Raw genomic sequence first — 13,463 nt, 5'->3', positions numbered from 1 at the left:
GGGAGAGATTGAGAACATGAAATAGTAGTGAAAAGAGACTTGCTTCCAAAAATATGATCAGATGTACCTGAATCAATGACCCAAGACTCATAGGTTGAAGATTGGGAGATACAAGTCACGCATCTGTTTGAACAACGGAAGCTATCCCTGAAGATGTCTGTTTAAATGCTTTGTACCGAAGGAACTCAATATAATCCGGTAAAGAAACCATCTGGATTGGATTCAATGCATTGGATCTAACGGATTGTGAGTCAAAAGGTTCTAATATGAATGCCATTATAATGTTTACGCCAAACAAATATGAAAGTGGTCGGAATTTGATTTAAATTGGATGGATAGGCTCGGAATTTCAAGGGGAACAATATTTCCTGAAGAGTCGCCGCTAAAAAATGGCCGGAAGGTGGCCCACGCGCCGGCGTGTGATGTCGGTACTTCGCCGGAAAATTTTCTTCCGGCGGCGCGTGGCAGCGCGTGGAGGGTCTTCTGACGGAGATTATTTTATGGGTTAGTCGCTGGAGGCCGATCTACTTCGTGGTGGTGTTGGTTTTTGCACAACACTGACGAAAAGTGGCTTTTTACTTGCGGCAGACCCGTGTTTGCCGGAAAAAGACTTCCGGTTGACTGATATTTCTTCTCGGAGTCGCTGGAATTTATGCACAGCGATAAATCTCTCATGATTGCTCTGATACCATGTGAGAATGCACGGGAGAAAAATCTATTATTGATATTTTGTTTTATTATAATACAATGAGCCCTATTTATACAATACATATCATAGTCCTATTCTGTGTGGGACTAGGACTAATTCATATTATGTACATAACTATCTAACACAAGTCAAGGCTCAAATCAGAGAACTCGACACTTAGCACATGGTTACTATGAGACATTTGAAATCTTGGGGATCCAATTTGAATTTTTGATGATTGGAAATCAGAGGGGAGCCCAGCTATAGTCTATCTAGCCCCCAAGGTTCAACACTTTGTGACCATTCATTTTATAAAAAAGGCCCATCATTTAGAAGCAATTTCAATAAATCTAGTTAATAAAAATTTAGGGAAACCTTCAGACCCTTGAACCCTGAGAAAGGCCCACTGCTCATCATTTAACCTATCATCTGGGGACCCCCTCTAGGTAGATATTCAAGCCCATCAAGGGTCTATCTCTGATTCCCATCAAGATACCAAGAACAGATCGAAGTGAAGTCTAGCCACAGCGATGATGGTTACCTCATGGATTGGTACTCAAAACCAGACTCAAGCGAGTCGGGAAGGGAAAAGATTTCTCCTTTCGGTAACCACTTCAGATATTGGACTCTCTTTGCAGTCTGAAGGAGATACGGAGGAGAACTACTCATTGCAGGCAGGGGACGGCAAATTACTTCTCCCTTGGTATGACCATGCAAACGACATGCAGAACCAGAGACTCATCCCTACAGTGGTTGAAGCATCACGATGAGTAAATAAAGTATGCTCAGATTCGCCATGCAGTTAGATGTCAAATCTAGGGGCTTTGAAACAGAGTTGTTGGAGCTCTTCTTGAATATAAAAACAAAGGAAATCACTTTCAAATCAGCCGGTCTCAGTCAAATAGGAGAAGGCCAAAGCATAAAAGGGTAAGAATGAACTTAAAAAGCTAGAATTTAAGGTAAATTATGGAGAATCTTTGGAAGGGGAAAAGTGGAGAAAGAAAAATTCTCCGTAAATGATGATCAAAATTCTTAGCTAGAATGTGAGGGATTAGGGGGCAAATGCAAAACATTAAAAATGCTAGCAAAACAATGGGGGCTGATGTTACGTGCTTCCAAGAAACAAAAGTAGAAGAGTGGACTGTACAAAAGGCAATGCACGTTCGGGGAACAAATGGGCTGATTGGGCAGATAAAGAGTCTGGCAAAGTAAGGATAAGTTGGCAGGGAGCTATAAAATTTCATGTGTGCTTGAAAGCATAACAAAGGAGAGTTCACTGGAACATTTACAGGAATGTATGGACCTGACGAAAGATAAAGTATGTGGCTGAAGCTTGCTGCAATTAGACTAATTTGGGAAATGCCTTGAGTAAGGGAGAGATTTTAACACTACCAGATTCACCAAAGAAAAGATTGGTACAACAGAACAAGCAGGGCTATGGGAAATTCCTAAGGCCTTCTCTGATCATAACTCTGGTTATTTACCACTTCATGGAGGGAGTTTGACATGGTCAAGATACAATCCCAACTTTGCGGTTTCTCAAATAGACTGATCCTTAGTCCCAATTGATTGGAATGAAGCTTTTCTTCCTAAGGCATACTCTGATCGTAATCCTTTTCTCTTGGGAAGTGGTGAATGGACTCCTAATCTAAGCTACTTCAAATTTGAGAATATGTGGCTCAAGAGCGGTAGATTTTTGGATAAAGTTAAAAATTTGTGGAACAACTATGCAATTCAAGGAACCCTTGGTATCATATGGATGCAGAGAACTTAAAATGCTGAAAACAAATCCAAAAAAATGAAACAAGGAAGAATTTTGTAGTCCGGTAGATGATAAAACTTTAATTTGGGAAGAGTTACAAACCCTTGATCAGCTGGCAGGAAAAAGAACCCTTTCATAAGATGAAACAAAAAGGATGGAGCTAATGGAGGAGCTAGTTAATCAGGCAAAAGCAGAGGGAATCTCTTGGAGGCAAAAATCAAGATGTTCGTGGTTAAAAGATGGAGACAAAAACACAAATTTTCCATAAAATGGCAACATCACATAAAATATGCACTTGGATAGAAAAAGAATGGCTGGAGTGAGAGTTCGTAGACGAACAGATTGCTGCCACAATAAATAATTGTGCCCCAAATAAAGCGGGGCCATCATGGGTCTACGATGGCGTTTTATTATTTTTGGATAAAATAAAGGTCTGAAAAGAGCTGGGGTACAACAAAGTTGTTTGGGAGTGGGGATCGAAACTGCAACATCACATTTCACAAGCTATAGCAATCCCAGCAACTGGATGTTGTGTCCAACAGTTTTATTCTATCTAGTCATGTAGGTCCTATGGCTATATAGGTCACCATAAAATCTTAAGAGGTCCTATAGCTATATGATTCACCATTAAATCTTATTAAATTTTAAGGTTATTGATTTGTCTATAAGTTCTGCTAGGCAGACAAACTTTCAGGGTTTAGCATCTTTTTTGCTGTAACAAGTATTGCTGCAGGTTTTTGATAGACTTAAGCTATTTTGTGGTAGCTGCAGCGTCTTGCAGCTGCAGTAAAATTAGAAGCAAAGTTAAAACTTTTGAAAATACTTTAGCTCAAGGTTTGTGATGTTTTTTCTGTTTTATTGATTATAGCTTTGAGAAGTAAGTCTAACAACTGCATTTCTTGTTGCAGTACTACAAGAAGTACTTGGAAGTCCTGACATTACCCTTATTGTTTATTACATTCAATATTCCCCAGGTAATCAACTGTTTGATTCTAAAATTTGATGTGCCATAAGATTTGTCCACTTTCATTTCATTCATTTGCATTAAAATATGAACCTGGCATCTGATGTTTTCCTTTATTACGTTAGCTTTTTGGCCCAATTTTAAGTGGAGAGAAGAAGGAACTTATTTTGATTCTGAACTGTTTGGTTTGGTTTCCCCTAGAATCTTTTTTTTGGGTCCAGTTGATTTATTGATCTTTGCAGTAGCTGAAATCATTGTTTTCTTAAGAGGTTGTTAATGGAGGTACAGTTTGACTTTTGCCTCCGTTCTTCTTGACCCCCTCTGATCATAGAAATATTTCCTCCATATAGGGCAAAAGGGGCTTATCATATTGTAAATATACTGATATTTCTGCTTTGAATCTGAACATCTCTACCTGTGTTTTAACAACTAATTGATGGTAAGGAGTAACTCATCGTGTCAGAGTTTGAGTTGGAATTGCCGGGATGTTCTTGCTTTTCTTGGTAGTCTGCATCATGTCTAGTTTGGATATGTCTCCCAAGGCTTTCTTTGTTGGGACAGACACTATGAGATTTTTGTCATTGTAAATGCAGCTTTTTGGGCCAATCTGTTGCGTTTGTTAAAGTTAACAGACTGAACCATATCATAGTTGGGTAGATTGAACATAGTATTTTATGAATTAATGTTCTTGTTGATAGGTTTAGTTTCTCTTGCAAATCATTGTTCTCTGGTTAATACCTTCAGAGAATGGACTGTACTAGGAATAGAGATGCAATTAATGCAATTGATATTGTGGTGAATAAGTGGCACATCTAATGGTCATTTGGAATTGGAAAGCTGATGCTGTGGGAGGTGATGAACTGCCAAATGAGTAATGACCCGACGATTCCTCAACAGTACAATATAATATCTTACAGAAGGGGAAGCCCATATGGAGTTTTGGGTGATGGAGAGAGCAACTTGATTTAGTTTCTCTATGTGATACTGGAGACTTATGCGAAAGAATGGCAGCTGTGGGTGGACTGATCACTTAAAAATAGATGTTAGTGTTGATAAGTCCCTTACGTTTACTATTCCAATTTTTTTAATTGTGGTGTTGAGTTGGAGAGGGTGTTGCAAAGGGGAAACAAGTTTCATTACCTTTCTGACTCATTCATTTGCCCTTCTATCTTGATATGCCTGATAAAGGATCATGTGCATGAAATGAAGTTTCTTTCATTTGTCTATTTTTCAGGGGAGTTCAGTCTATTGGCTTACCAATAGTTCGATGACTGTTGTTCAGGTATCTCTTCTGAAGTATCCTTCCCTGAATGTTCCTTGTCTCAATTTTATTTCCTTGGTGACTGGGCATGCAGATAAATGCAAATGTTCTCAGTTATCTTTAAGGTTTTGTAACTTCTTATGAATGGACTCCAAGAGCTTTTCTTGAAAAGGCATTAAGTTTCGAACTTGCATGATCCATGCGGAGTGCTGGGACTTATTCTTTAAATTTCCTGGATACGTGGAAAGAAAGCATGATAGATAAACTGCTAGATAATGAAGATGGTAACTTTCTTCAAACTTCCCTTGGAAAATGTCTATGAGCTCCTCGTTTTCTCGCTTTTGCTCCCTCTAGCAGTGCTGTCTAGCAGATCGTACATAACAGTTTGTCTTTTAAGTTTTTATTCTTTTCCCGGTCCACTTGTTGCCATTGAAAATGCACTTCTTAAGATTGCACTTTCTTACATCTTCATGAAAATCAATGAATGTGGAGAACTCATTACCTTTATGGGCAGCAACTATTGCTAAAGCATCCAGATGTTCGCAAGAAACTGGGGCTACCTCATAAGGATCCTCAGTCAGTGACTGCACATCAGAAAGAGTTAGGTAATCCTGAAGAAATCAAAATAGATCCATCAAAAAAGCAGCGGAAAGTATCTGTCCAGAACCTATCACCTCATGAATTGGTTAATGTTAGTAACTATTTTCTTTTCCTGTTATCGACATGAAATGTTGAATAGTTCTTGCTGCTGTCTAAATTTTTGTTGTTGAAACTTCATCAGCTTTCAATCAAATTCTTAGCAGGAGGACGTAAAGATGAAGCTATGTCCTTTCTTCGGTAGGTCTCTCACTAAATAAAAACAATCCTCACCTGCTCATTTATTTTCTTTCTTTACTGTAGTATCTCCCATTTTAATGTATGTCTTACAGACTTGCTCTTGCAAAGGATCCCGAGTATGTTCGAGCTTTGCTTGTTCTTGGTCAGTCACTTTTGCAAGATGGTTCCTTACCAGAAGCTACTGAGTACTTGGAACGTGCTATTGGCAAGGTTCGAGTCTGACGTCCTGCATTTCAATTTGAGTTTATTGATCTTTTTGAGTGAAGAAACCTCAGTGTGCTTTTGTGGACTAAGAATTTTCCATGAAATGGTTACTAAATTCTGTTAAAAGTCATAATCTGTTTTTCTATATCTGGTAACCTTCTAAAGTCTATGTAGTATGCAGTATACTCTACAGCAGACCTTGATCTGGCTGCTAGAATCCAGCAAACTTGATTTGTTGCTAACCAAAGTCTATTTCTGCAAGTTCAGCTTCTGCTAAAGGAGAATCCGATGGACATTGAGGATGTTGATCTCCTGATTCTATCATCTCAATGGGCAGGTGTTGCCTGTATACGGCAGGTAATGGTTTTTTAAGAAATTGGCTTGATGGTTGACCTAATAGGCTTGACATGACAATAAGAATTCTTTTTTATTATAAGTAGTTTAATTAAAAGAATTCTAGTACAGATAATTGAGTACCTTGCACTATTTACGTGATTCCCTGTGACATGGCAGTGGTGGCGATAGAGAAACCATGTATGTAGGGGATGTTTTCCTTTTTGCTGCTTTTAGTGGGTTGAGTTATTGGAACTCTATTGTGGGATAATTTTCAAATATATTTTCAGCCTAGAGAACTGAGAAGGCTCCTAATATAAGATTTCCCTTTTTCTTTTTTTTTTCCCTGGCCTGTATATGCTAGAATTTTTATCTTAGTTCTCTTTCCTATTCAAATGTTTTGTTAAATTCCTGTCTGTTTCATCTGCAGTATGTTCGGAGAATATTTAGCTTGTTTTTGTCAATTATCTTTCTTTGAATTTAATGTTCATATAAATATAAATAACACTAATGATTCAATCATTCAGCTTCCTTTCTTACAATATAGTTTTATTTTTGAAGACTCTAAACTGCCCCTATGGCCTCCTGATTGCTGCTCTCCTATATAACAGTGAAGAATCGACCCGACTTACCCCAATTCCTAGCTGCTCTCCCCCCTCTCCCTTCAATGATCTGAACAAACTGATTACCCTCTATGTATCTCTGCCTTGTCCTTCATTGAAAGAAACCTTAGGCATTGCATATTCTCTCGCTTTACTGTTTTTTGCCATCAAAACTAGCTATAACCTCACTCTTTCTTTTCCTCATTCCACTCTTTGGACTCGAATTGAGATTAAATGAAACAAATAATATAAAGGCGGATAGGTTGTCGGCTGATTGCTCAGTGCCTGGAGTTAGTGTGGATGGTAGGTGAGTCAGCTATAAGAATGCTGACACCTCCAGAATGGTGCTCAATGTAGTCTTCATTCTTTAGTCTTTTTGTCTCTCTTTTTTCGGGATCTTTACATAAGGATTGTAGACAGATTTTTGTTTCCTCTTCATTTGATGACTGTATTGCTCTCTCACCACTATGTAAGTCCAACTTCTATTTTATTCTGTTGTTTTGAACTTGACTTGCCATATTTTGGGGCTTATAGTCAAAGTCAGATCTGTCTCGAGGCTTCTCTTTCTTGAGCCAAGCCCGAGCCCTTGGATAATGTGACCAGCACAGCTTGTTTATGAAGACGTCATGGGAGTAGGTTTCTCAGTGTGATATTGCACCTTTCTTTTTTTCTTACAGGGTAAGATGGGAGAGGGACTTGTACACCTGGAACGAATAGCTAGTATAAAAGAGCCAGAGGACCCAAAGAGCAAGGCTCATTACTATGACGGATTAGTACTGCTGTCAAGGTAAAGGTTTTCCTTTAATTCTTGACCCGTGGTTTATCATCTCCAATTAGTTCCACCTAGGAAAGCAAGTTCTAAAAGACCTTGTGTTTATTCCAATTCTACAATTGATTAAACTGGTACATGATGTTCTTACAGTGCGTTGGTCAATGTTGGTCGCAAGAACGATGCAATTAAGCATCTGCAATTGGCTACTGCTTATGACGAGTCTTACAGGAAACTGCTGCAACAATGCGAGAATGAAGAGGATGATATCACTGGTGACCTTGTCAATAGTAGAAGAGCAGATTACTGAGTTTTGTGAGCGCATTCTGTGCATTTTCCCCCTTTCTGTTTCTCATTGGATTGTCTTATTGTTATTTAATTGTATCATAGTGAATAATTGCGGCTGTAAAACTTTGTAGGAACCATTCTTTTTGCTAATTCTTTTTTGATAGGTCCATGATGTAATAATGTTTTCGTAGACGAGAGATCTTAAATTGATCTAGGCGTCAACAGAATCTGTACAAAATGATTTTGATAGAGATCAGATTTTTTCCCCCCTTGAGATACCATGAGGATTGTTGTTTTGTAGATCTCCTAAAATGAGTATTCGTATATGTACAATCAAATTCTGGGATTGGAGAAGTTTGGAGAATCAATGTTATTGGCATAACTCAGTAATTATTTATCTGTTATTGCCAATAACTCCTAAACTGGCGCCTCCCTATTAACTATATTCTTTCTGTTTGTAACTTATTAGAAGTTAAATTGGAAATTTCAATATGTTTATGCTTATTTACAACTTCACATTACTTGACCATAGAAAATTCATATGCAAGTCTTAAATAAATTTCAAATTGAGGTTTAGATGATTGATAAATTTACATAGAAATTTATTCTTTAATGAATAACTAATAGAAAAATTTGAGTAGTGTTTGGCTTTAGACTAGGGGTGTTCAAAATCATATCAAGTTCACGTAAAAAACTAGATATACTTTTGACTTGATTTGGTTTGGTTCTTTTAAATTTTAAAATAAAAGCTACAATATTTGATTTGGTTTGATATTAAAGAAACTAGCAAAATATTTGTTTATTTTAAAAAATATGTGTTTACTCTTAGCCAATAAAGTTGTCTAGACATATTAATGATGCTTAGTTGAGTTTTGTATTCTTTTTCATTGGAGTTATTTTGGAGTGATTTATTCATTATTTTAATCATTAATGTTAGCTAAGTTTAAAGCATATAAGCATAATAAGATATTACTTGATTTATAAAGTGAAATAATTGTAATGTCTCAATGTCTTGCAGTGAAACTACTGCTCGGATATAGATAAATGCAAAGATAATAGGTTCAACTATTTGTTTAATTCTTGCTAAATATATAAATCAAAGGGTTAATTATACTAAACACCAATTGTATTTTAAACTTAAACACTTGCACCCCCTATACTATTGAAATCTTACACTTATACCCCCTATGAATATGAGGTGTAACCTATATTAAAATATAAATTTTATAAGACAAATTAAAACTATTAATAAATGTTTTTAAATTATTTTAATGAAATTTAAAAGATCGTAAATATTTTTGTTGAAAATGTTTATTCTCACTTTTGATTAAAAAGAGAATAAATAATTCTGAAATATGTTCTTTTGAAACTCTTAAATAGGAACTGAACACAAATTACTTAATGAGGTGACTTGAATTTTACGTATTTAGCAAATTATTTTTATCTTTCGAAACTCTTAAATACAATATTGTCATCCTTATTTTAAACATTTAAACTCTTATATAATGAAACAAATCAAAAGTGATTTAACATAATTTTGAAGCAGAAGAACAAATAAACAAACAAAAATAAAATTGGAAAAAGTTTTTATTTATAATTGGCAGAATGGCCTAAATGGCACCTATACTTGTGCTACTTTGTCATTCCGGTCCCCAAACTTAACAATTTGCCAATTGAACACTTACACTCCTTCAAACCGTGTATAATAAACGCTTATGACAGGAGGCTGTCAGTGCGTGCAATACAATCCCCTCCACGTTGGCTGCCACGTCAAAAAAAATAATGTGTAGATGCCATGTCACATGGTAGATTAAAAATAATTAAAATCAAAAAATAAAAAATAAAAAATAAAAATAAAATTCAAACATTAATCCCCTAATCCTCTCCCTCATTGATTTATCTCTCTCCTCTCACGTTCTTCCTCCTGCCCATCTCGCTTCTCTCTCTTCATGTTCTTCCTCCTCTCCCCTTCCAATTCTTCCCTTTTTATATTATAGAAATAAAATTAAAATGAATAAAGAAAAGAAAAGTGGGAGAAGAAGTTCGGTGGTCCATTTCCATGGCTGAAGGCGTTAGGTAGCGGAGAAGAGGTTCGGTGGTCCATTTTTTGTCCAGCTCGAAAATGGGGGAATAATTCATTATCTTTCTTCTTCTTCTTTTTACTGATTTAGAAAATAAGTCTTGCCTTGTTTGATTTTTGAAATTGGGGTTAAATTTTCTCAAAAAGGTCTAATCTTTTTTAAGTATTAATTGGTAAAAGAATAATTTGTGCTTCAAAATCCTTTATGGGTTAATCTTGAGGTGTGGTAATTCTTGAGAATTTTTCGGTTAACCCTTTTTTTGGTTTGTTGGTATTTTTGATAGTTTGATGGGTTTTCCTTTTACAAAATGGGCATATAATTGAATTTTAAGAGAAATATGAATTATTGGCCAAAGGATTCGAAATTTATGAAAAAGTTTCAGATTCGAGGTAAGAAACAAACAAAGAAGATAGGGGAGGGGAGAAAGAATTGGACAAAAAATATTGAAGAAAGAAAGAGAAAAAAAAAGAATTGGATAGAAAATGTTGTGGAGAGAGAGAGAAAAGGAAAGAAGAAAAGCTCACTTTACTTCAACAATGGAGGATGAACAATCGGGAAGAAGATAACAGCCAAAAAATGATTGTTGGTGTCTTTTTAATAGGCCTCACGCTCCTTAAACGAGTGTAGCACACGCACTTCAGTAAAAAATGCCATATAGGATGAGCGGGGTTTAAAATGCTCAGTTTTTAAGGGTAGAGAGATTTGGTTGGCAAACTTGTAAGTACGAACATCGGCATGATAGAACTGGACAAGTACAGGGGCCTCCCATGCTATTCTGCCTTTATAATTTTATATCTTTTAATAATTATATTTTATTGTACTTAATTATAAATATGCCTCAGTGATATATACTTTTTGTCACGACCCAAAACCTAACCTGGCGTGATAGCGCCTATTGTGATACTAGGCAAGCTGACATCTCCAAAACACTTTCAACATTTAACAAAAATGAATTAATATATTTAAAAATAACCAACATCTTTCATGAAAACGGGGTAAAACCCAAAGCATAAGTGCGAAAAAATAGCCCGACATCGGGGTATCACTGAATCATGAGCATCTAGATATCCAGTCTAATACAAACAATGTCTGAGGAAAGAGAACATAGAAGGAGAGACAAGGTCTGCGGACGTCGGCAGCTCCCTCGTAGTCTCTGGTACTCGATCGCGCACGAACTCAATGACCTCCGTGATCAAACACACCTGGATCTGCACATGAAGTGCAGGGTGTAGCATGAGTACAACCAACTCAGCAAGTAACAGAAATAAATAAAGAACTGATAAGGTAGTGACGAGCTATACAAATACAGTTCATTTTCAATAATTCCAGTAAAGAATAGACATGCTTTCAAATCCGGCAGTTCAAGTCAAATCAGTTTATACAGTTACAATGCAGGTAATCCGGATATAGAATCTTTCAGAAATTTCACAATAATGACAGATAGCAACTAAGTGCATTAACAAATGAAAAACAAGTATAGCCTCTCAGGGCAGTCGGGAATTTAGACCTCGATTTGAGGTCGGATTCCAAAATCAATTACATATTCGGCCTCGGGGTGAATAGGTAAATGGATTTTGGTCTGAACCTTGGGTTTTGACCAAGCGGACCCGGGGTCGATTTTAGACTTTTTGGAGAAAAATTTGGGAAATTTGTAATTATTCATTAAAGTTGATCCCTTTAGCAATGTTTGATATTATTGAGTCATTTTTGAATAGATACGAGTAGTTTGGAGGTGAATTCCAAAGGAAAAGCCGTGATTGAGAATTAAGTGGCCTTCGGAGCAAGGTAAGTGTTGTGTCTAACTTTGGCTTGAGGGAATAAGTATTGTGTGAGTATTTGCTACGTGTTTTGTTGTTAAATATGATGTATAGTTGAGGTGACGAGCATCTATGCATTGTGGTCGAGTCATATCATGCGAGTGAAATTCTATTCTTATTTATTTTGTAGCCTTAAATTCTACTATCCATGCTTAGCGGGTTATTTGAAATGTTGGGTGACTCATATCTGGTTTCATTGAGATTTGGTAACTTTCGAATATTGATTCAAGGTTGAGATTACATTGTGCTATTGATTATGGGTAAAATACTGGTTTCTTTGTGATACTCTTATCTATCCGTTGTTATTGATTTTGTGATTGGTGAGGAATAGTGTAAAGCACGAAGGGTGATTTCGTGCATGCATTAATTATATTGTAAGGAAGAGTGTAAAGCACGAAAGGTGATGTCGTGTATATTATGAGAGGTTTAAAGCACGAAGGGTGATGACGTGTATATTATGAGAGGTTTAATGCACGAAGGGTAATGTCGTGCCATTCTATTTATTTATTTGGTGAGGTTGAGAGTAAAAGCACGAAGGGTGATGCCGTGCAGTTTTCCTTGTTGTTTTAATTGCTCAATTCGTTTAAGGATTTTCGGTTTAATTCTGTCTTTTCATTATTCTCACTCTTTATGTTGTATTCTCCCACTGTATGTTCCCTTCCCATTATTTGTATGTTATTTCTTTATTTACTGTTGTTGCCACTAGCAGGATTATATTATTCAGGTTATATGTGGGTGTCTTGTCCTAGCCTCATCACTACTTCGCCGAGGTTAGGCTCGACACTTACCGGTATATGGGGTCGGTTATACTGATGCTGCACTCTGCACTTTTTGTGTAGATTTTGATAGCGGCTCAGGTTGATCGATATTTCTACTGGTCCGTTGTCCGAAGACTCAAGGTAGATCTGTCGGCGTTCACATACCTTGAAGTCCCCGTCTATATTTTATGTCCTACTGTTTTCTTTCATTCAGACAGTTGTATTTCTTTTAGACTATTTGTCACGACCCCAAATTATCCCTCCGTAAGGTGTCGTGATGGCACCTAGTCCTTACGACTAGGTAAGCCTAATATTGCGAAAAATATAAAGAAACACAACATTTTAAAGATAAACAACATATTATAAATAGCCAAGAGTAGTACCACTCGGCATCTACAAAAAAATTTTCCAAGACCCGGAATATCACTAAGTCACAAGCTGCTATAATCTATGTAGCTCTATACAAAAGTCTAAGGATAATAAAGAAAGTATCTAGGCGAGGGAGTAGAAGGGGACTCCGAAGATCTGCGGACGCAAGGAGAAGTACCTTGAAGTCTCCTAGAATCAGTAGCACGCACTAACCCCGAGGCTTGTAGCTCGCACCTGGATCTGCACACGAAAATATGTGCAGGGAAGGGCATGAGTACACCACAATGGTACCCAGTAAGTGCCAAGCCTAACCTCGGTCGAGTAGTGACGAGGTCAGGTCAAGGCCCTACCGGAGTAAATATCATAAATTAAACAGTAAAAGATATAAGTGAAATTTACAGTAACATAGTTAAAGAAATTCTCGAAAATTTAACAGTTAAGGGAGCCCTCAACTCAAAACAAGGTAAACACAGTGGGAAAATCTCTCGAGATACCGTCCCGTAGTTTCAAATGAATATGCATTACAAGGGGATCTCCCGGAATACGTCCGTAGTCCCAATGTAAATATGCAGTACATGGGGATCTCCCGAAATACGTCCGTAGTCCTAAAATAAATATGCAGTACATGGGGATCTCCCGGAATACGTCCGTAGTCCCAAAGTAAATATGCAGTGCTGGGGGATCTCCCGGAATACGTCCGTAGTCCCAAAGTAAATATGCAGTGGTAGGG

General features: G+C 37.0%; 1 protein-coding gene across 1 annotated transcript in view; it reads left to right on the top strand.

Moving 5' to 3' along the window:
* LOC107829158 (ALBINO3-like protein 2, chloroplastic) overlaps positions 1-7,989 on the top strand; it is a 55,773-nt gene extending 47,784 nt beyond the window's left edge. The window contains exons 7-14 of the mRNA XM_016656606.2: positions 3,359-3,424; positions 4,649-4,696; positions 5,190-5,366; positions 5,457-5,512; positions 5,605-5,722; positions 5,984-6,073; positions 7,329-7,438; positions 7,574-7,989. Coding sequence (XP_016512092.2) covers positions 3,359-3,424; positions 4,649-4,696; positions 5,190-5,366; positions 5,457-5,512; positions 5,605-5,722; positions 5,984-6,073; positions 7,329-7,438; positions 7,574-7,730 — 822 coding nt within the window. The 3' untranslated portion in view covers positions 7,731-7,989. The remainder of the gene's footprint in view (positions 1-3,358; positions 3,425-4,648; positions 4,697-5,189; positions 5,367-5,456; positions 5,513-5,604; positions 5,723-5,983; positions 6,074-7,328; positions 7,439-7,573) is intronic.
* Positions 7,990-13,463: the final 5,474 nt, after the last annotated feature.

This window comes from Nicotiana tabacum, chromosome 4 (genome assembly GCF_000715075.1).
Source record: "Nicotiana tabacum cultivar K326 chromosome 4, ASM71507v2, whole genome shotgun sequence".
Classification (NCBI taxonomy): domain Eukaryota; kingdom Viridiplantae; phylum Streptophyta; class Magnoliopsida; order Solanales; family Solanaceae; genus Nicotiana; species Nicotiana tabacum.
Note: the sequence above shows the minus strand (reverse complement) of the source record. Positions and strands in the feature narration are given on the sequence as shown.